The following is a 24,229-nucleotide window of genomic DNA, read 5'->3' on the forward strand; positions in this document are numbered from 1 at the left end:
AAAGTGTAGAAGTTCAGGTCTGCGGTGAACTTGACAGCCATAGGAAGCGGGTATCACCCTTCTCCATATGGTACTAAGTCCGCAAGGACAGGTGCTCCATCATCCCCTTGTTGAGGCAGAGTCTCCTGCAGCACATGCTGTGTCATCTATTCGAAGGACCAGCAACGCCTGTACACCTTGGGCCTTCGCAGGCCTCCCCCTCTGGGCTCCTCCCTGGCCTGATGTGTGGCAAGGTCCTCGGGGTGTGAGGCAGGCCCCTGCACATGCACCGCTGCCTTGAGCCTTTGTCATCGCTGCTGCCGTTGACTTCTCCGGCTTCTGTTTGCCTGGCCTGCAACCAGCACCACAATGGCAGTTTCCGCAGGGTCCACAATATCATCCATTATGAGATATTCTATGGAATTGGAGAGGGTGAGAGACTGACAATCAGATGTGGCTTCCACCCGGTATCTTTGGATCCCCTAGTCGTCCTCTACCCTTACATCCCCTTCCAGCTCTCAGGGTGCCATCCAACCTGCCCTGCACATGCCCCCCCCCCCCCCCACACCCTGGCCACCTCAGGGTCCACTGGGCACCAGACCCCAGAGCCTGTACCCCAAACACCCTCTGCGAACGTTACCTGGACCGGGTGCTAGTCCCCTCACCAGTCCACATACCCAGCCTCTGGTCGCGGGGATGTCCACTGTGCTGTGGCCCAGCTCCTGGGTGTTGGAATGTTGGCTGCTGCCTCTGTGGTGTTGATGCCTCCGGGGTTCAGTCAAAGTATTCAGGCCTTCCAGTCTGATGCTAGGCAGTAACAACCGCCCCCCCCCCCCCCCCCCTCGTGTGCGCACACTGGGGCAGCGGCCCCAGTTCCCCGGGCTGACTGCACGATTTCCGAGATGGTTACTCAACCACCTCGGATTCCCACAGCAGCTACTCAGCCAGCTTCACTTTTTTAAAACAGGTGTACTAAACGGCACCCACGTGACCACTCGCTGGGGAGGCAGTTAGATCACGGGAGGCCATTCGATAGTGGGTCCTACCTGTTAATAGGATGGAGATTGGTCTTAATTGATGATTATTGGTTCTCGCCATGCCGCGTGCAGGATCCTGATCTCACCAACGATTAGATCGGTAACCGATCAGCGCCCGACATGGTTCCCAATTTCGGCCTCTCTCGCTATCTAACCGGCCTGCTCGTTCTCTCGCCTGGCGCGAGGTGGCTGGTAGATTGTGCTCGAGGTTTTCAAAACCACGAGAGGGGCTGCCAATCTCAGGAAACAGCTCAGTTAGTGAGGTGCTGAAGGCAAAAAGTCTGTTTGTGCAAAAGATCATTTTCTTCACTGAACCAAAGACATATTCGAGCCCTGGTCAATTAAGCCAAATGGTGCAGGAGTCGCTGACTAGATTTGACCAATAGATTTGTGGTTGTTTGGTGTTAGCGGCGTTAAATGAGTCGAGTTATTCAGACCATATGAAACTTTAGCAAAAAGTCTTTTAATGCCACATGCATGCGGGAGAGCTAAACTCGGCTGTTAGAACTGCAGCTCGGTCCAAGTAGCTCTGCCCGAACAAAGCCCCCACGCAATTCTTTATACTGTTTTGGTTCGATACGGAGAGATTTAAAATGATACAACATGATATGAGTGATACAAATAGTACAATGCAACCGATTATCGGTACTGGCAACGTGATGGGATTACAGTCATTCCCGATTAGATGACGCGGATACACTGTTTTACATACATTGCTCCTAATCGTTCTGGAGGTACATTTTGCCCACCTGCTTTGTAATACAAAAGGACCGTGTCTAAACAATCGGTCCGTGATGGGGTGGTAACTGCTCCATGACCCTGATATTTGCATGTAGCTAGCTGTACAATGTCTTTCCTAGACAGGCCAGAGGCCAGGCTGATCACTGTCCTATTAGTTCCTGTCGCTGAAGTGGAAGATGTGTTACCTGTGGCATGCTGGCTTGTACTATGCTAATTGGATTAAGTTCTTGGGAGACTTAGGTTCCAGGCAGGCTTTTCCTTGCTGCCGTAAGTGTACCTCTGGAGGCTCTTTTTCCCTCCTACATTTGGGAAATGGAGTGGTCTCAGTCGAGTTTAGCATTACGTAGGCAGATGCTTTTGGGTTTCCAGTCTTTGAGGGATTAAGTGTTTACTGTTAATGTGCCAAGGTATAAGATTGTTATTTGTAGTGTTTCATTATCTTTCTTCTACATTAATAGATACTTTTTTTGTTTAATGAAAGAGAGGTTTGATGTCTCAGTTTCCGCAGACATGTCTCACTAATAGCCAAAACATAAAATCAGTGTTTCAGGTTGGAACACTCTCGCACGTAACATTGGCGGGATTTCGTAACATATAAATTGAGGGTTCTTGGACTGGGATATTTTAAAAAGCATAGTTTGTTTGGTCTAGAGAATTTGACTTTTTAAAGGTAACAAATGTGAGAAACGTGGAAAGCAAGTGAAAACTTGTTATTTAAAGCAAAAAGACTGCAGAAAAAATGGCTCTCACTCTAGTTCAGACTTATTTGGAAGTGGATAACATAACTGTGGCAAAATTGAAAAATGTATTTATGGCTAAACTGTTGGAATTGGCAGATAAATTAAAATTAGGATTACCTACAGGGACAAGGAAAGCTGAGATTATTGTACGTATAGTGAAATATTTAAAATTGCAGGGGTTGCCTGATAGACCAAATTCTACAAAAAGTGAGACAATTGAATTGGTTAAGATGCCATTATAAAAGGAAATAATGATGAAAATTCTGAACTCAAGCTGCAGAAAAAGAAAAAAGAATGGGAAAACAAGAAAAAGAGAAAGTTTTGCAAAAGGTAATTGAAATGAGGAAACTTGATATAGAAATGGAAAGATTAACAAAGGAAAAAGAGAGCAGGAGAGAGAATTTCAGCTTAAAATGCAAGAAGTTAAAAAAACACGAGAGGAGGTTGCGGAAGGAAGTAGTTCTCGTCAGGAACTCCTTGGGGAGATGTTTGAAATTATACAAGTTCTTCCAAAATTTGTATCATTATTTCTAAGAGCCCCATGCAGAAAAGTATGGAACCAATGGTTATATGAGAATTTTAAATTTATCTGCAGAAATTTATTCCAGAAAATGGTCTCATTTAATATGGGAATATGTTTTTAATGTAACAATAACCATGGAAACTTGTCTCTCCCCTTTAGCTGGTGGAAGCTTTGATCTCCTTGACAACACTGATATACATCTACACTTTCCAGCTGGAGCTGTTACAAAAGATGGACCATCTGCCGGTGTCACTATAGTAACATGCCTTGCCTCTCTGTTCAGTGGCCATTTGGTGCGTTCTGATGTTGCTATGACAGGTGAAATAACATTGCGAGGCCTTGTTCTACCTGTGAGTATCTAAATTTCTGAAGAAAATTATCCTTAACTCTCACTCGTATTACAATTATGCATCAATATGGAGAAGATTTAATCAGTGTTTAACACATAAACTAGATAAACTTTAATAAATGTATATAGTTTCACTTTACTTTATTCAAATATTAATAATGACATTAATTAGATTCTTTGTGGCTCCAATTTAGTCTCACTCTTCACACTGCAGTTCTTTTTCTTGTGAAAATATATCATATATCACCCAAAGAGTAGTGAGCCTGTGGAATTCATTACCACAGGAAGTAGTTGATGCTAAAACATTGAATATATTCAAGAGGCGGCTAGATATAGCACTTGGGGAGAATGGGATCAAAGGCTATGGGGAGAAAGCAGGATTAGGCTATTGAGTTGAATGATCAGCCATGATCGTGATAAATGGCGGAGCAGGCTCAAAGGGCCAAAAGGCCTCCTCCTGCTCCTATCTTCTATGTATGTTAAATATTGTCAAGGATAGCTAGCCTTCAACTCCAGTTATACCATTGTACCTTTCTTACCAGAGAATATTTTTGAATTATTTCTTTGTTTTTATTTAAATATTTACTGGATGTGCACCCTGAATGGCGATGTCCTGACTCCTACTGAAACCTCCCATTTTACAAAATCTATCACCATCTAACATGCCAAGCCACCATGGTGGTGGTGTGGTCTTATTACATCTTGGTTTCTCTCCTCTCCTCCTGGCACCTATTCCACCTAAATTGCTCTGCCATCTCTCACCATTTAGATAAGTTTATTTTTTATTCTTCTATCAAAATGGACAATCTCACATTTTCCCACATTATACTTTATTTGCCAGCTCTTTACCCTCTCACGTAATGTGTCCCTTTGTAGCTTCCTGATGTCCTCTTTATAATTTACTTTACTATCTATCTGTATGTTATCAGCAAATATTGCAACCAAATGTTCATCCAAGTCATTTATAGAAATTGTAAAAGGTTGAGGCACCAGCACTGATCCTTGTGGCATACCACTGCCAACCAGAAAAAAACACATTTATAAGACCATAAGAAATAGGAACAGGAGTAAGCTGTTCGGCCCCTCGAGCCTGCTCTGCCATTCAATAGGATCGTGGCTGAACTGACATTCCTCATGTCCACATTCCTGCTCTTTCTCCATAACCCTTGATTTCCCTACTGATCAAGAATCTATCTATCTCAGCCTTAAATATACATAAGGACTCTGCTCCACAGCTCTCTGTGGCAAGGTGTTCCAAGAACTCACAACCCTCTGAGAGAAGAAATTCCTCCTCATCTCAGTCTTAAATTGTCACCCCTTTATTCTGAGACTATGCCCTCTGATCCTAGACTCTCCTATGAGGGGAAACATCCTCTCAGCATTTATCCTGTCAAGCCCCTTAAGAATCCTATATGTTTCAATGAGATTACCTCTCGTTCTTCTAAATTCCAATGAGTAGAGTCCCTATCTGTTGAATCTTTGCTCATAAGATATTCCCTCCATACCGGGGATCATCCTTATGAACCTTCTCTGAACCATCTCCAATGAAATAATATATTTCCTTAAATAAGGGGACCAAAACTGCTCATAGTACTCCAGATATGGTCTTAACAGTACCTTGCACAGCTGCAGCAAAACTTCCCTCGTCTTTTATTCCAACCCCCTTGAAATAAGGGCCAACATTCCATTAGCCTTCCTGATTACCTGCTGCACCTGTGTGCCCGCTTTCTATGTTTTGTGCACAAGTATCCACAAGTCCCTCTGTGCTGCAGCTTTCTGCAGTATTTCTCCATTAAATAATCTTGTTCTTTTGTTCTCCCTTCCAAAATGAAGAACTTCACATTTTCCCACATTATACTCCATTTGCTAACTTTTTGCCCATTTACCTACCAATATCTCTTTGCAAGCTGTTTGTATCCCTCTCGCAACTTGCCTTTTCAAATATTTTTGTGTCATCTGCAAATTTGGGTCCAGTACATTTCACTTTCTTCCTCCAAGTCATCAATATATATTGTAAACAGCTGACATCCCAGTACTGATCCCTGTGGAACCTCACTAGATACAGGTCGCCAACGTGAAAAAGAATCCCTTATCTCCACTCGCTGTTTCCTGCCCATTTGCCAATTCTCTTTCCATGGCAATATCTTACCTGCAACACCATGAGCTCTTATCTTATGACTTAACCTTTTGTGAGGTTGATGTTAGGCTAATTGGCCTATAGTTATCCTATTGCCTCCTTTTTGAATAGAGGTATCAGTTTTCCAATCCTCTGGTACTTCTCCGGAATCCCAAGGATTTTGGGAAAATTACAACCAATGCATCCACTATCTCTAGCTACTTCTTTTAGGATCCTAGGATACAAGCCATCAGGGCAGAGAGACATATCTGCCATTAGCCCCATTTGTTTGTCTAATACTACTTCTCTAGTGATGGTGATGGCATTTAATTCCTCCCCCATATTATTGAGTATTAATGGGATGTTTGAAGTATCTTCCACCGTAAAGACTGATGCAAAATATGTTTAACTCCTCTGTTATTTCTTTGTTCCCCATTACTATCTCCCCAGATTCATTTTATAAGAGGCCTATGTTCACTTTGACCTCTCTCTTCCATTTGATATATTGAAAGAAGCTCTTATTGTCAGTTTTATATTCTTCGCTAGTTTGCCTTTGTAGTTTATTTTCTCCCTCTTTATCATTTTAGTCCTCCTTTGCTGGATTCTGAATTTATCCCAGTCTTCGGGGCTATCACTGACTTTTGTTTCCTTATATGCTTTTTCTTTCAACTTCATACTCTGGACACGAAGGGGCAATTTAACATGGCCAATTCTCTAACTTGCACATCTTTAGACTGTGGGAGGAAACCACAGCACCCGAAGGAAACCCACGCGGACACGGGGAGAATGTGCAACCTTCACGCAGTCAGCCAAGGCTGGAATTGAACCCGGGTCCCTGGCACTGTGCTGCCCCTATCCACCCAGTCCATTTTAGCTAACTCTTATCTTCATTTCATTGTAATTCCCCTGAAGTTAAACACAGTTGTTTCCGATATAAGTCTCTCATTCTCAAACTGAATATCATATTGTGATCACTACTTCCTATGCTATCTCTGTTTCCTGTTAGCTAGCCAATCTTCTCTCCATGCCAATATGTTACTCCCTACATCATGAGCTTTTATTTTGCGCAATAACCTTTGATGTGACACCTTATCAAATGCCTTTTGGAAACGTAAGTACAGTACATCCACCGGTTCGCTTTTATACATAACACATGTGACCCCTTCAAAGAACACCAATAAATTGGTTAAACATGATTTTCCTTTCACAAAATGATGTTGAGTCTGCTTGATTGCCTTGAATTTTTCTAAGTGCCCTGCTATAACATATTTACTAATAGCTTCAAACATTTTCCCTATGACAAATGTTAGTCTAACTGTCCTGTAATTTCCCACTTCTGCTTCCCTTTTCGAATAAAGATGTTTAATTTGTCATTTTCCAATCTAGTAGAACCTTCGATTCTAGGGAATTTTGGAAAATTATAACCACTGCATTAACTACCTCCCTAGCCACTTCTATCAAGACCCTAGGATGACGTCCACCTGGACCCAGGAATTTGTTAGCTGCAGCCCTAGCAATTTACTCAGTTCTACTTCTCTGGTGATTGTAATTTTTCTGAGTTCTTCCTTCCCTTCCATTTCCTGATTTACAGCTATTTCTGAAATGTTACTTGTGACCTTTATCGTGAAGACAGATGTAAAATACCCGTTCAATTCATCTGCCATCTCCCTGCTTCCATTATCAATACCCAGACGCACTTTCTATAGACCTACGCTCACTTTGTTAACTCTTTACCTATTTAAATATCTATAGAAATTCTTTATATTTCTAACTATCTTTCTCCCGTACTCTGATTTTTCACTCCATGCTAATCTTTTTGTCATTCTTTGCTGTTCTTAGCTATCCTCTCAACCTTGTCTCTCATAAGCCCCTCTACTTCTTCATCAGCCACATTGAGCCCCCACCGACCCCATTTTCTTGTGTTTGGCCCTAGAATAAACTCTCCCAATCTCTGCTTGGCCTTTGACTGTCTATCGAAAATGCTACTTCTGCAGCTGTTGATCTGCAAGAGCCCAAAAGCATAAGGAAAAGAGCCAAATTGAGACATGACGAGGCAAAATGTAATTGTAGCAATTGTGAAATTCTTTGAAAAATAAGCCCTACGAGCACCGACCCATGACAAGCCGATCTTCACAAACTGAAAGGGGTTCCTCTCGATGAACGTGCAGCTGTGTGTGACCATGAGATGCGCATCATGCACGTCTCCGACCATTACCCGGGCAGTGTGCACGGCGCCTTCATCATGGCACACTCTACGGTTCCTGACCTCTTCAAGGTGCCCCTCTGATTGGCTCCTGGGCAACAGAGTTATCCGCTGCGGAAGTGACTAATGACACCTATCCGGAGGCCACAGACTGACACGGAGAAACGCTACAACGACGCCAATGCGGTTCAGGTCCCTGGACCGCACTAGAGAGACCCTCCAGTATATTGTGGTGACCTGCTGCGTCACATCGAGTAGCAGAGGTGAAGTGCTGGAGGAAGGGGATGAACGCCAGTCCTTGTCCGATGAGGAAGATGCTGGCAGAGGGCAGGCACGGGAGGCAGCACAATGTGTGCGCCAGGGCCAACACGCACGGGGCACTCTAATCGCCTCCAGGTTCATCAACTAGGGGGACTGGGACTTCCGGGTGCGGCGATGACCAGCTGAGTCGCACGTTTCGGCAGCTCCCGGTGAAACGGACTTTTGGGCTCTTGATAGGAGCCCCAACGGCAATTTTGACGGCTAAAAACACTGTGCGGTAAACCAGAAGGGAATCCCCCCTGGATACGGATGGAAAAAGGAGGAGAGAGTGGCCAGATTGCAGTGGATCCTTTAGAACAGCGGCAAGGAAGGCAAGCAAAAACCAAGATGGCGTCGGAAGGTGGCAGTTTAACATGGGGCCCTGAACAACAAGAGTTCTTGAAATGCTGTGTGGAAGAGATCAAAAAGGAAATGAAGAAAGAGCTGTTGGCCCCGATACTACAGGCGATCGAAGGGCTAAAGGAGGAACAAAAGACCCAGGAGCGGGAGCTTCGGGTCGTGAAGGCAAAGGCAGCCGAGAATGAGGACGATATACAGGGCCTGGTGGTGAAGACGGAGACGCAGGAGGCACATCAGAAACGATGTGTGGAAAGGTTGGAGGCACTGGAAAACAACGCAAGGAGGAACAACCTGAGGATTCTTGGTCTTCCTGAAGGTGTGGAGGGAGCGGACGTCGGGGCATATGTGAGCACGATGCTGCACTCGTTAATGGGAGCGGAGGCCCCGGCGGGTCCGTTGGAGGTGGAGGGAGCATACCGAGTGATGGCGCGAGGACCGAGAGCAGGAGAAATTCCCAGAGCCATAGTGGTGAGATTCCTCCGTTTTAAGGATAGAGAAATGGTCCTTAGATGGGCGAAGAAAACTCGGAGCAGTAAATGGGAGAACGCGGTGATCCGCGTTTATCAAGACTGGAGTGCGGAGGTGGCGAGAAGGAGGGCGAGCTTTAATCGGGCCAAGGCGGTGCTTCATAAAAAGAAGATAAAATTTGGAATGCTGCAACCGGCAAGACTGTGGGTCACATATCGAGGGAGGCACCACTACTTTGAGACGGCGGATGAAGCGTGGACTTTTATTGTGGAAGAAAAACTGGAATGAGCGGGTTATTAAAAAGTGGTGGGGCGAATGTGGGGGGCAAAGAGGGGTTTTATGTACTAATCCTGCGATGTGGTAACTTTTCTCTCTCCCACAGGTGGTGATGGGGGGAGGAGGGGAGGTGGAGGAGATGGGGCGTTGGCCATTTGGGGCGGGGCCAAGGGAGAAGCGCAGGCTTGGTTCCCGCGCTATGATAATCATGGCGGGAATAGAGAAGCAGGAAGGAGGGGGCGTCGCACGGTGCGAGCCGAGGTCACGGGGGGAAGCCGAGGTCAGCCAGAGTTTGCTGACTTCTGGGAGCAACATGGGGGGAGTAATTACGCTAGCGGGGGATCTAGCGGGGGGGGTGGGAGGGGGGAATTACTGGGTTGCTGCTGCTGGGGAGAAGGGGGAGCTGGTATGGGAGAGGATGGGCGGGGGGGCACCGCCTGGGGGAGATACAGCTGCGTGGGAACCGGGTGAGGAGCTGGAAAAAGGTGATGGCTAATCGACAAGGGGGGGGGGGTAGGAAGCCCCCCAACTCGGCTGATCACGTGGAACGTGAGAGGGCTGAACGGGCCGATAAAGAGGGCACGGGTACTCGCACACCTTAAGAAACTTAAGGCAGATGTGGTTATGTTACAGGAAACGCACCTGAAACTGATAGACCAGGTTAGGCTACGCAAAGGATGGGTGGGGCAGGTGTTCCATTCGGGGCTAGATGCGAAAAACAGGGGGGTGGCTATATTAGTGGGGAAGCGGGTAATGTTCGAGGCAAAGACTATAGTGGCGGATAACGGGGGCAGATACGTGATGGTGAGTGGCAAACTACAGGGGGAGACGGTGGTTTTAGTAAACGTATATGCCCCGAACTGGGATGATGCCAATTTTATGAGGCGGATGCTAGGACGCATTCCGGACCTAGAGATGGGAAAGCTGATAATGGGGGGAGATTTTAATACGGTGTTGGAACCAGGGCTGGATAGGTCGAAGTCCAGGACTGGAAGGAGGCCGGCAGCAGCCAAGGTACTTAAAGATTTTATGGAGCAGATGGGAGGTGTAGACCCGTGGAGATTTAGCAGACCTAGGAGTAAGGAGTTCCCGTTTTTCTCCTATGTCCATAAAGTCTACTCGCGAATAGACTTTTTTGTGCTGGGTAGGGCATTGATCCCGAAGGTGAGGGGAACGGAGTATACGGCTATAGCCATTTCGGATCACGCTCCACACTGGGTGGACTTGGAAATAGGGGAGGAAACAGGAGGGCGCCCAACCTGGAGAATGGACATGGGACTAATGGCAGATGAGGGGGTGTGTCTAAGGGTGAGGGGGTGCATTGAAAAGTACTTGGAACTCAATGATAATGGGGAGGTCCAGGTGGGAGTGGTCTGGGAGGCGTTGAAGGCGGTGGTTAGAGGGGAGCTGATATCAATAAGGGCACATAAAGGGAAGCAGGAGAGTAAGGAACGGGAGCGGTTGCTGCAAGAACTTTTGAGGGTGGACAGACAATATGCGGAAGCACCGGAGGAGGGACTGTACAGGGAAAGGCAAAGGCTACATGTAGAATTTGACTTGCTGACTACAGGCACTGCAGAGGCACAATGGAGGAAGGCACAGGGTGTACAGTACGAATATGGGGAGAAGGCGAGCAGGTTGCTGGCACACCAATTGAGGAAAAGGGGAGCAGCGAGGGAAATAGGGGGAGTGAGGGATGAGGAAGGAGAGATGGAGCGGGGAGCGGAGAGAGTGAATGGAGTGTTCAAGACATTTTATAAAAAATTATATGAAGCTCAACCCCCGGATGGGAGGGAGAGAATGATGGGCTTCTTGGATCGGCTGGAATTTCCCAAGGTGGAAGAGCAGGAAAGGGTGGGACTGGGAGCACAGATCGAGGTAGAAGAAGTGGTGAAAGGAATTAGGAGCATGCAGGCGGGAAAGGCCCCGGGACCGGATGGATTCCCAGTCGAATTCTATAGAAAATATGTGGACTTGCTCGCCCCGGTACTGACGAGGACCTTTAATGAGGCAAAGGAAAGGGGACAACTGCCCCCGACTATGTCTGAAGCAACGATATTGCTTCTCTTAAAGAAGGAAAAGGACCCGCTACAATGCGGGTCCTATAGACCTATTTCCCTCCTAAATGTAGATGCCAAGGTCCTGGCCAAGGTAATGGCAATGAGAATAGAGGAATGTGTCCCGGGGGTGGTCCACGAGGACCAAACTGGGTTTGTGAAGGGGAGACAGCTGAACACGAATATACGGAGGTTGTTAGGGGTAATGATGATGGCCCCACCAGAGGGAGAAACGGAGATAGTAGTGGCGATGGATGCCGAGAAAGCATTTGATAGAGTGGAGTGGGATTATTTGTGGGAGGTGTTGAGGAGATTTGGTTTTGGAGAGCGGTATGTTAGATGGGTGCAGCTGTTGTATAGGGCCCCAGTGGCGAGCGTGGTCACGAATGGACGGGGATCTGCATATTTTCGGCTCCATAGAGGGACAAGGCAGGGATGCCCTCTGTCCCCATTATTGTTTGCACTGGCGATTGAGCCCCTGGCGATAGCGTTGAGGGGTTCCAAGAAGTGGAGGGGAGTACTTAGGGGAGGAGAAGAACACCGGGTATCTTTGTATGCGGACGATTTGCTACTATACGTGGCGGACCCGGCGGAGGGGATGCCAGAAATAATGCGGATACTTGGGGAGTTTGGGGATTTTTCAGGGTATAAATTGAACATGGGGAAAAGTGAGTTGTTTGTGGTGCATCCAGGGGAGCAGAGTAGAGAAATAGAGGACCTACCGTTGAGGAAGGTAACAAGGGACTTTCGTTACCTGGGGATCCAGATAGCTAAGAATTGGGGCACATTGCATAGGTTAAATTTAACGCGGTTGGTGGAACAGATGGAGGAGGATTTCAAGAGATGGGATATGGTATCCCTGTCACTGGCAGGGAGGGTGCAGGCGGTTAAGATGGTGGTCCTCCCGAGATTCCTCTTTGTGTTTCAGTGCCTCCCGGTGGTGATCACGAAGGCTTTTTTTAAAAGGATTGAAAAGAGCATCATGGGTTTTGTGTGGGCCGGGAAGACCCCGAGAGTGAGGAAGGGATTCTTACAACGTAGCAGGGATAGGGGGGGGCTGGCACTACCGAGCCTAAGTGAGTAATATTGGGCCGCTAATATTTCAATGGTGAGTAAGTGGATGGGAGAGGAGGAGGGAGCGGCGTGGAAGAGATTAGAGAGGGCGTCCTGTAGGGGGACTAGCCTACAGGCTATGGTGACAGCCCCATTGCCGTTCTCACCGAGGAACTACACCACAAGCCCGGTGGTGGTGGCTACACTGAAGATTTGGGGACAGTGGAGACGGCATAGGGGAAAGACTGGAGCCTTGGGGGGGTCCCCGATAAGAAACAACCAGAGGTTTGCCCCGGGGGGAATGGATGGGGGATATGGAATGTGGCAAAGAGCAGGAATAACGCAACGGAAAGATCTGTTTGTGGATGGGAAGTTCGCGAGTCTGGGAGCGCTGACCGAGAAATATGGGTTGCCCCAAGGGAATGCATTCAGGTATATGCAACTGAGGGCTTTTGCGAGGCAACAGGTGAGGGAATTCCCGCAGCTCCCGACACAAGAGGTGCAGGACAGAGTGATCTCAAAGACATGGGTGGGGGATGGTAAGGTGTCAGATATATATAGGGAAATGAGGGACGAAGGGGAGACTATGGTAGATGCCTAAAAGGGAAATGGGAAGAAGAGCTGGGGGAGGAGATCGAGGAGGGGCTGTGGGCAGATGCCCTAAGCAGGGTAAACTCGTCGTCCTCGTGTGCCAGGCTAAGCCTGATTCAGTTTAAGGTATTACACAGGGCACATATGACTGGAGCACGGCTCAGTAAATTTTTTGGGGTGGAGGATAGGTGTGCGAGGTGCTCGAGAAGCCCAGCGGATCATACCCATATGTTTTGGTCATGTCCGGCACTACAGGGGTTTTGGATGGGGGTGACAAAGGTGCTTTCAAAAGTAGTAGGAGTCCGGGTCGAACCAAGCTGGGGGTTGGCTATATTTGGGGTTGCACAAGAGCCGGGAGTGCAGGAGGCGAGAGAGGCCGATGTTTTGGCCTTTGCGTCCCTAGTAGCCCGGCGCAGGATATTGCTAATGTGGAAAGAAGCCAAGCCCCCGGGGGTGGAGACCTGGATAAATGACATGGCGGGATTTATAAAGCTAGAGCGGATTAAGTTCGTCCTAAGGAGGTCGGCTCAAGGGTTCACCAGGCGGTGGCAACCGTTCGTCGAATACCTCGCAGAAAGATAGACGGAATGGGAAAAAGAAGGTAGCAGCAGCAGCCCAGGATCGGGGGGGGGGGGGGGGGGGGAGGAACCAGAAGGACTCTCAGGGTTGTTAATATATACTGTATAGTATGTATAGGTCGTTGCTACAGATAATTATATATTGGACTGTTAAATTATATTTTTGGAGAGTGTTACTTGTGATAAGGCAGTTGCCAATTAGGGCTAGTTTTCATTTTTGTTATTTATTATTTATTCATTTTTTGTTTCTAAAATAGATCATTGTTATTTGTGTTGTTATAATATTGTGTAAAGGATGCACAATGTACTGTGTTGGTTGACCAAAAATTTTCAATAAAATATTTAATTAAAAAAAAAGAATATCAAAAAAAAACTCGGGGGACTGGCCAGCGGCACGTACATCTTATTCCCCCCAGCCCCACCCGATGAACCCCCTCCCTCACAAACACCCCCCACCCCCATTCCGCCTTGCAACCCCCTCCGTGATACCTACCTGTCTCACTATGGGTGTGGGCCCTAGGTTGGCAGTAACAGCGTGTCTGGTCCATGGGATGGAGGATGAGCTCTGGTGCTCCGCATTGTTCGACGTCTGACTCCTGCCCATCCACCTGGGCGATCCCTGCACGCAAGCTGGCCATTCCATCACACAATTCCATTGAATTTCTGAAGTGGTGGAGATGGGGGCGTGGGTGGGACGGGATGGGGGGTGGGTCACAGGAGCGGTGAGGCTGGCTGAAATGCGTTCCCTGGGCAAGGCCAGTCCAGACCAGTCCAACCCTCTAATAGAGCACCGAGGCAGGTTGTAACGTTGTGCACAGGTGTTTAATGTGAACAAATATATACACGTTTGTGCCCTCGCCACTAATCCTATACTGTGCCCTGCACCCGTGCCGACATAACTTATGCCTTCTTTTCTGGCCTTGCGCGCCCTAATGCTACATCTAGGTGGCATTGTGGTTTTTTTTAAATGTATTTGAAATTAAATGAAATGAAAATCGCTTATTGTCACAAGTAGGCTTCAAATGAAGTTACTGTGAAAAGCCCCTAGTCGCCACATTCCGGCGCCTGTTCGGGGAGGCTTGTACGGGAATTGAACCGTGCTGCTGGTCTGCCTTGGTCTGCTTTCAAAGCAAACATGTAAGAAAACAGGTTACAGCAAATAAACATTCCGGGAAATATACTTCCCAACAATCAACTATACAGTCTGTACAGAATTTTCCCCTTTTTCACCCTCCCATCCCCCAGCCCCCTGCGCCGACCAGCTCCTCAAACACGGTCACAAACATCCCCCACATTTTCTCAAACCCTCCTTCTGAGCCCCTTAACTCATACTTTATCCGCTCTAGCTGCAGGAAGTCGTACAGGTCATGCAACCAAGCCGCTACCCCCGGTGGCGATGCCGACCACCACTCCAGCAAAATTCGTCGCCTTGCAATCAGAGAGACAAAGGCCGCGATGAGCTCCAGCTTCTCTGAAACCCCAAATATCACCATGAAAGGGTCCGGGTCCACCTCCTCCTCCACTATCCTGGCTAAGACGGTGAACTCTCCCACCCAGAACCTTCCCAATTTTTCATAACCCCAAAACATGTGTGCGTGGTTCGCTGGCCCCCGCCCACACCTCTCACACTCATCTGCTACCCCCTGAAAGAACCCTCGCCCCAGTCATATGCACCTTGTGCACCACCTTAAACTGTATCAGGTTCATCCTTGCACAAGAGGATGTCCCGTTTACCCTTCGCAGTGCCTCACTCCTTGCCGTCACCATAGCCCTCAAACAATACCCCTTACAAGATTCCTCCTCCATCCTAATCCACTCTACCCCTTCTCCTTCCCACCACTGCCGCACCTTGTCCACATTCGCTGCCCAATAATAATGAAGCAAGTTCGGCAACGCCAACCCCCCCTGCTGCCTCTGTAGCAGGGAGCTGGGTCCTCCCCACCCTCGGCTCCTTCCCCGCCCATACAAAGTCCGAGATGATTGTGTCCACCTTCCGACAAAAGGCTTTGGTATAAAGATTGGGAGAGCCTGAAAGATAAACAAGAACCTCGGCAGACTATTAATTTTCACCGCTTGGACCCTCCCCTCCTAAGATCCTCCCTGGCCTCCTCCATCAGCTTCATTAAGTTCCACTTATGGAGCCCCGTCCATTCCCTTGCTACCGGGATCTCCAAATACCTAAACCTATCCCTCGCTACCATAAACGGCACCCCCCCCTAAATTAGCCCGCTGTCCCAGGGCATTCACCGGGAATACCTCGCTTTTCCCTACATTCAGTTTGTACCCCGAGAATCCTCCAAACCTCCCCAGCAGGCCCATAATCCTTCCCATACTCTCCTACAGATCCGAAACATACAGCAAGAGGCCATTGGCATAAAGCGACACCCAATGTTCCCGCTGTCCCCATATAATCCCCCGCCATTCCACCGACCCCGACAGCCATCGTCAACGGCTCTATGGCCAGCGCAAACAGCAACAGCGGGCATCCCTGCCTCATAGCCCTGTGTAAGTCAAAGGTTTGTGAGCTCATCATTCACCCTCGCCCTTGGTCCCACATACAGCAACCGCACCCATGCCACAAATCTCAGCCCAAACCCAAACCTTCCCAAAACCTCGAACAGGTACCGCCACTCCACCCAATTAAATACCCTCTCCGCGTCCATGGACACCACCACCTCCGGTACCAGAGCCCCCGACGGATTCATCACCATATTCAACAGCCGTCTTATATTACTCGCGAGCTGCCTGCCCTTCACGAAACCTGTTTGTCTTCTGCAACCACCCCGGGACACAATCCTCCATACTCCCCGCCAACAACTTAGCCAATACTTTCACATCCGTGTTCAATAGTGATATGGGTCTATACAACCCATATTCCACTGGGTCCTTCCGTTTTCTTGGGATTAGTGTGATTACTGCCTGCGCCATCATCTCCGGCAACATCCTCTTCTCCAGTGCTTCATTAAACGCTCCCAACAGGTGTGGTGCCAGGTCTGTCACAATTCCTTATAAAATTCCGCCGGGTACCCATCCGGCCCAGGGGCGTTCTCCGACTTCATACCCCTGATGGTGGCATTGTGGTATCGTCACTGGACTAGTACACCAGAAACCCAGAGTAATACTCTGGGAGCCCAGGTTCATATCCCGCCACTGCAGATGGTGAAAATTGAATTCAATTTTTTAAAAATCTGGAATTAAAAATCTAATGGTGACCGTGTGAGCATTGTCGATTGTCATTAAAACTCATCTGGTGTACTAATGTCCTTTTAGGGAAGTTAATCTGCCATCCTTAGGTGGTCTGGCTTACATGTGACTCCAGATCCACAGCAATGTGGTTGTGTCATGTGAGAGTACCCTTTAAGAAATGAGTGTTTAAGAAATGTACCTTTAGGAAATGGAGCTGCTCATGTTACTGGGGTGATGTCAGAGTGTGGGTGGAGCTGAGCTCCACTTCTGCTTTTTAGTTTCATAGATAGTCTTTGGATGGCAGAGATCACAGCAATGCAGCTCACTTTTAGCTTCAGATTCAGCTCACTGAAAAACACAGACACCCCCAAGCTCTTTCTCAAACTGAAACTAAAAAGCAGAAGTGGAGCTCAGCTCCACCCACACTCTGACATCACTCCAGTAACATGAGCAGCTCCATTTCTTAAAGGTACATTTCTTAAACACTCATTTCTTAAAGGGTACTCTCACATGACAGTTGACTCTTAACTAACCCCTCAAGGGCAATGAGCGAAGGGCAATAAATACTGGCACAGCCTGCGATGCCCATGTCCCATGATCAAATTTTTTTTAAATCCCCAGGCGGTACATCAGGAGTGGAGGCAGCCTGCTGCGATTCCAGCACTGTGACCTGGGTCCCTTTTGGTGGCCGTGCTATTCCGGTACCTCCCATCAGGGAGTCACCACCACCTCCTCCCTGGACTGCCCTATAGCCCCCGGGCTTCTCTATGTGATGTGGTTGCAAGCGGATCTAACTCCTGAGATTCCCGGCACCTAACGCTGCCAGTCCTGGAGGCGCACGCCCACCCGACAAGGGTCTCGATGCTCACTGCCATGGAGCACCGAGTGGACAACAGTCCCTCTGGGACTGCACCGCATCACGCTGCGACTGTGCCACCACCTCCTGGGTCTGTGCCACATCAGCCAGTGACTGCATCACCACCTTCTGGGTCTGTGCCATGTTGACCAGCGCCTGGGCAATGTCGCCAACGTCCTCAGCCATGGCCCACTGAGGTGGCCCAGACACATGGCTGCTTGTGAGAGGGCAGTCCTGTGATCCTGCAGACACAAGATAAGACGTATGATTGGACCGGGTGTTGGAGTTTTGGGTGGTGATGGAGGTGGCAGTCAGAAGGAGGGTGTGGTGCTGGAGGGGGCAGTGTGGAGGGGGAGTGCAAGGGGAATATGGGAGGGGGTGTGTGGGGGAGGGTGTGTGTGTGGGGGAGGAGGTGTGTGTTTGTGTAGGAGGGGTGCGCAGTGCGATGGGGTGGTGGGGAGGGGGCAGTGTAGTGGGGGTGTGGGGAGATGCTGGTGTGGGTGTGGAGGGGTGGTTGTGGGGGAAGGTGGTGGAGGAGGGGATGTGGGGGTGGTGGTGTAGGTGGGTGTGGAGAGGTGGTGGTGGGGGTGGTGACACACATGCCATGGAGAACCACAACTCAGCAGGGTCTCACTTGCTCACCCGATGTCGACCTTCGCCTCGGCGACTACAGCAATGTAGTCCGCCTCTCCTCCACTGCACCCAGTAGGATCCCCAGCTCGCCGTTGGTGAACCGCCGTGCCGCTCTCCTTGCTGCCATCTTGTTGGCTGGGATGAGTGCGTGTGGGGAGTGGAGTGTTTATATGTGGCTGCAGCTTGTCGGCCTCTTGAGTGCCAATCCCGAATCAGTTTTCCATTGGAATCGGTCGTGTTCCGTATGGTGCCAGTGGAACGGTAGATTGATCTGGGAACGGTGCCAATTTTGCTGTCATAGACCATCACCGATTCAGTCCCGGTGTCAGCACTTAGATTTTGGCATGAAGAATTCTGCTGATAAGATTTGAGGCATTTCCAAAATGAAAGGCTTTTAACCACCAACTGAGGTTGACTGGTCGAGATTGGGATATCCAGCAACTTTGTACTTTCACTGGGAGAGCTGAGAAAGAAGGACGAGATGTACAATATTTTGCCACATGGCATGATACAGAGAGGCATAAAGTGAGCCCAAAGCAGTCTGCAAACTCGGTGGCTTCACCGATCATCGACATGGGTACCACCATCACACGTGAGTACACCAGGTACGTGGTACATACTCGTGCGACTCGGCCAACATTGTCTACCTCATACGCTGCAGGAAAAGATGTCCCGAAGCATGGTACATTGGCAAGACCATGCAGACGCTGCGACAATGGATGAACGGACATCGTGTGACAATCGCAGACAGGAATGTTCCCTTCCAATCAGGGAACACTTCAGCAGTCAAGGGCATTCAGCCCCTGATCTTCGGTTAAGCGTTCTCCAAGGTGGCCTTCAGGACGCGCGACAATGCAGAATCGCCGAGCAGAAACTTATAGCCAAGTTCCGCACACATGAGTACGGCCTCAACCAGGACCTTGGATTCATGTCGCATTACATTCACCCCCCACCATCTGGCCTGGGTTTGCAAAATCCTACCAACTGTCCTGGCTTGAGACAATTCACACCTCGTTAACCTGTGATTATCCCTCTCTCCAGTTGCTCTGTCTGGACCTGTAAAGACTTAATTACCTGCAAAGACTCACATTCAAAGTATCGTCTTGCATCATTGACTTTGTCTATATATATGTTTCTGGAACCCACCTCTTCATTCACCTGAGGAAGGAGCTGTGCTCCGAGAGTTAGTGATTCGAAACAAAACTGTTGGACTTTAACCTGGTGTTGTAAGACTTCTTACTGTAATTGGTAAACAGTTCTTTGACTAAACAGCCAAAGAGGTTACATTCAGAGACAGCATTTTTGAATTTAGGATTTAATTTCTTCAATCAACAACTCTATCACAATGCTGTGGCAAACCTTTCCTTGCCTCAGCAATGTCAGTTTCTGTTGCGATCTCAGATGATCTTGTTTAAGCACCCTGCCTTCCTTCATGCTGCATATAAATCAATCAATCTGTAAAGGAGAAAGTACCTAATGTCAGGCTGCCTGGGTTTCTTATCTCAGGGCAGTACAGTTTGCAAGAATTAACAGCATCTACACCTGGTGGGCACAGTCTGAAAATCTTCAACTTTCAATGGGAAACATTATGCTAAAACTTTGATATATATACCCGTACCAGCCTCCCCGAACAGGTGCCGGAATGTGGCGACTAGGGGCATTTCACAGTAACTTCATTTCAAGCCTACTTGTGACAATAAGCAATTTTCAGTTCATTTTCATATATATAATGTGTGTATATATATATTCTATACAATTGTCTTATAAGGAGGGAGTGTTATTGTTAGTGCTTCTCAAACAGGAGCTATGTGATTAAATTATCAGTTTTCATTTTTGGAGGAACTGGAACCTACCTACTTTATTTATTATCTGTTTAACATTTTTAATTTCTGTGTACTAATAGGTGGGTGGAATAAAGGATAAAGTTCTAGCTGCACACAGAGCTGGTCTGAAGAGAGTTATTCTACCAAAACGTAATGAGAAGGACCTTGATGAGATTCCTGCCAATGTGAGGGAAGATCTGGATTTTGTAACTGCTTTTTGGTTGGATGATGTACTTAATGCTGCATTTGATGGAGGATTTCCAGCTGACTCAAAACATAGTATTCTGAATAGTAAACTCTAAAATCTTTGCTACTTAAATCTGTTTTCATTGTAGGTTAAATTTTAATGCAAGTTTCATGATGCAACTAATACATCATTTCTGAAGAAATTATTGCACTTGATTTATGATGCATTACAGAATGGTTGGATTCAGGCTACACCCTGAGCTGTGCTATGTTGTCAAAGGAAGGTATGATCTGAAGGCAAAACACTTATCTTGGGCAAAGAGAGAAAATTGTTTTGGACCACAATGCATACCATCCAGTGGCTAACTTTTGACTTGGGCTTTTTCGACAAGAAATTACATATGAGCTGGAGATAAAGAATAATATCAAACAAAATGAGTAATAAATACATTAAATCTATTTTGCCAAAATTCTTTCTTAAAAAGTTAACAATATTTCTGTTACATTGTGACACATACAATGTAATGAAAATTGTACTGTCAAGAAATTTATTGAGCTGTGGGCCCAGCAACAACGATGATGGATAGGGGCAGCACGGTAGCATTGTGGATAGCACAATTGCTTCACAGCTCCAGGGTCCCAGGTTCAATTCCGGCTTGGGTCACTGTCTGTGCGGAGTCTGCACATCCTCCCCGTGTGTGCGTGGGTTTCCTCCGGGTGCTCCAGTTTCCTCCCACAGTCCAAAGATGTGCAGGTTAGGTGGATTGGCCATGATAAATTGCCCTTAGTGTCCAAAATTGCCCTTAGTGTTGGGTGGGGTTACTGGGTTATGGGGATAGGGTGGAGGTGTTGACCTTGGGTAGGGGGCTCTTTCCAAGAGCCGGTGCAGACTCGATGGGCCGAATGGCCTCCTTCTGCACTGTAAATTCTATGGATCTGTTAATAAAAACTTATCTATAAAGTGATGATATTTAACCGTTACTGCTCATAGCTGTAATGTTGGCAAAAAAATATTTTCTCCAACCTAATCATGCTTTGTTTCTTTTGTCCAAACAAATTTGCAATAAATCTTTGCCCATAATTTTGTTTCGCAGAGCGGATTGTATTTTAGGCTGGATATTTCTTTTAAGTTCCTTGGAAATTAACAATAATAATCTTTATTATTGTCACAAGTAGACTTACATTAACACTGCAGTGAAGTTACTGTGAAAATCCCCTGGTCGTATGGAAAGCACAAAATAAATTTATCTCCAGTGATTTCCTTAGTGATCAAGCCAAAGTTTATTCAGGACAAAATCACAAACAAAAATTAAAGACTCATTGCTGAAGCAAATATAATGGAGCTGTTGGTTTGCACGATTCTGAAAAGAAAGTGACTTGCAGCATAAAGAATAATGTAATAGTTCTGATTCAGTGCAAAGGATTCTTAAATATCGCAATGTCTACTTAAGCAGTTTTAAATCATTTTTTTCTGAAGATAGTATTCTAATATGCCAAACTATATTTTCATCCTCCATATAGATGGTAGGCTTTATGAATAAGCAGAGGAACTAGCTGCACTTCCCAGTATGCAGGCCTTCTAAGTGAAGCTCCATGTCAAAGCACACACTCATGAATTTGCTCTTATGTAGTCTAGCTTAATAATTCTGCAGAAGCCATGTGCTGATTCTGCACAAAGAAATGGCATTATAAAGTTAGCAGGCTCCCAAAGCCAACGTTTTGCACTGCCAGCAATCCCACATAATCCATCTGTATTTGCATTGTCTTAATCCCAGTTCCCTGCATTTTCATTGGACACTCCTCCTGTAACCTTCACAAATTGTTTTAGGAGGAGTCAAGACCTGGGCCACTCTCTACAATGTGGTGGGGAACCATAGTTAAAAATTTTGTTTCAGATGAATTGGTTAATAATTTTGCCTTGGTCTGTAAAACCATGATCACAGCTAGAGCAGATTATGGGAAGGACTACAAAAAAGGAAAATTCTGCAGACACTGAACTAAAAACATTTTTTAATGCTATAAATTCTCAAAAGGAACTGGCATCATTCGTGGAAAGTCAAACAAGAGTTAATGGTCTGGATTTTCCTCTCTTGACACTGAGCAAACCTGTATTAAGAGGACCAAACAGGAGGCGTGCTCTTCCTCCCCTCCTGTACAGAGAAGCTGCCTGAAGTGCCAGAAGTTTGGCTCTTTCTGCACCCCCTGGAGGAACTAGCGCTTTCATCAGCCTCCAAAATGGAATACCGATTTGCGAACGGGATCCCAGGGGACTCCTGAACTATTTGCCTGTTTCTCTTGGACTGCCTGGTGGTCACCCATTCCGTTCCTTCAAGTCCCTTCAGCTGCAATGTGACCACCTCTAAATGTGCTACCCATGATGCTTTCAGACTTCCAGATGCTCCACAGTGCCCCCAGCCGCTCTTCCAGCTCTGAACCCCGATCTTCCAGGACCTGCAGCTGAACACACTTCCTGCACATAAGCTGGTGCCAGGAATTTGAAATGTGCCCAGCTTCCCATATAGAGCAGGAGGAGCATACCATGGCTTTGAGCTCTCCTGCCATGACTATACCCTTTAAATTTAAAACTTTAGGAGACTTTATAAAAATAAAATAAATAAATAAGTCCCTACCCTTGCTTAAGCAACGACTTACAATTTAATATAGTTGGACAATGCCTCAGGACTTACCAATCAGCTGCTCCTGTTGGTCCCACACCACTTTCTGAACTGTGACGTCACTTTGAAACGCTGCCGCCTGTCCCTGTATTACTGCTGATTTGCCCTGCCACCGCTGAAATGGTAAGTGGATCAAGCCTTACATTACTGCTCTTTTGTACTCTCCTGAGCCACAGGTTCTCATCCCAGGTCAGCTCCGCCGCTGCCACTGAAAAGTAAGTCTCCGAACACTGACTCACTAACTTTGATCAATTTAAGTGGTCCTCTTGCCTCATGACCAAAAGTCAATTCGAATGGACTGAATTTCGTTGATTCATTAGGTGCATCCCTAATTGCAAATGGTAGAAATGGAATTCCTTTCTCCCAATCCTCTGGATAATCCTGAGTATAGGTCCTCAACATGGTCTTTAATGATTGATGTCACCTTTCTAACACTCCCTGTGATTCTGGATGATACCCAGTTGATTTAAATTGCTTTCCTCCTAAGCTATCCATAACTTACCTGAATAACTGACATTAAATTGGATCCTTCATCTGATTAGATTTCCTTTGGTAGTCCATACCTGGTAAAATATTTAGTTAATTATTTTACAACCCTCTTAGCTTTAATATTTCTTAATGGAATGGCCTCTGGAAATCTAGCAGATACATACATTAAAGATTTACTTGCAGCTGTATCCCTTAAAATCTTTTGTACCTCTTTCGCTGGAACTATGGTTTATTTTCCCACTTTAATAAACCCCACTGGCTTATCTTGTTTTAATCACTCTGCCTTCCCAGTACTTTTCTTAAGCAATACTGCAACTTCATGTGTCCAACTTTATTACAATGAAAGTATTTACATTTTCTTATCTCTCTTTCACTATCTTAGGTTTCTTTTTTAACCTGAAGCAAGCTCTCCTTAATATCTCCAACTAGACTTCCTTTGCCTTGCCCACCTGTGTATTTCTCATTTTCCAGTTTCTAACCTTCTCAGATTGAAATTGATATTGAAAACCAGACCTTGATTTATGAACTAATTCAAAATCATCTGCCATTTCTGCTGCCAGTTTAGCAGATTTAACTCTTTATTCTTCCACATGACGTCTCACTACTGTGGGAAGCGAATCTTTAAATTCTTCCAAAATAATCCTTTCCCTAAGAGCATCATACATTTGGTCTATTTTTAATGCTCTTATCCACCAATCAAAACGTTATCTAATTCTTTCAATTTCTATATATGTCTGATCTGGTTCTTTCCTTAGATTTTTAAACTTCTGTCTAGGCTTCTGGCATTAGTTCATATGCACTTAATATGGCTTTTCACACCTCACCAAAATCTCTAGATACCTTCTCTGATAGTGATGCATATACTTCATTATCTCTACCTATTAACTTTGTTTGAACCAACAATATCCACATGGTCTTTGGCCACTTCAGTTTTTTAGCCACTTTCTCACATGAGATTAAAAAGATTTCCACACCTTTCTCGTCAAACCTCGGTAGTGCGTGAATATATT

General features: G+C 46.6%; 1 protein-coding gene across 1 annotated transcript in view; it reads left to right on the forward strand.

Annotated features, from left to right (window-relative positions):
- lonp2 (lon peptidase 2, peroxisomal) overlaps positions 1-21,150 on the forward strand; it is a 260,350-nt gene extending 239,200 nt beyond the window's left edge. The window contains exons 14-15 of the mRNA XM_072518204.1: positions 3,180-3,370; positions 19,950-21,150. Coding sequence (XP_072374305.1) covers positions 3,180-3,370; positions 19,950-20,171 — 413 coding nt within the window. The 3' untranslated portion in view covers positions 20,172-21,150. The remainder of the gene's footprint in view (positions 1-3,179; positions 3,371-19,949) is intronic.
- The last annotated feature ends 3,079 nt before the right edge of the window (positions 21,151-24,229 follow it).

Source organism: Scyliorhinus torazame, chromosome 10 (assembly GCF_047496885.1).
Source record: "Scyliorhinus torazame isolate Kashiwa2021f chromosome 10, sScyTor2.1, whole genome shotgun sequence".
NCBI classification, from domain to species: Eukaryota; Metazoa; Chordata; class Chondrichthyes; order Carcharhiniformes; family Scyliorhinidae; genus Scyliorhinus; species Scyliorhinus torazame.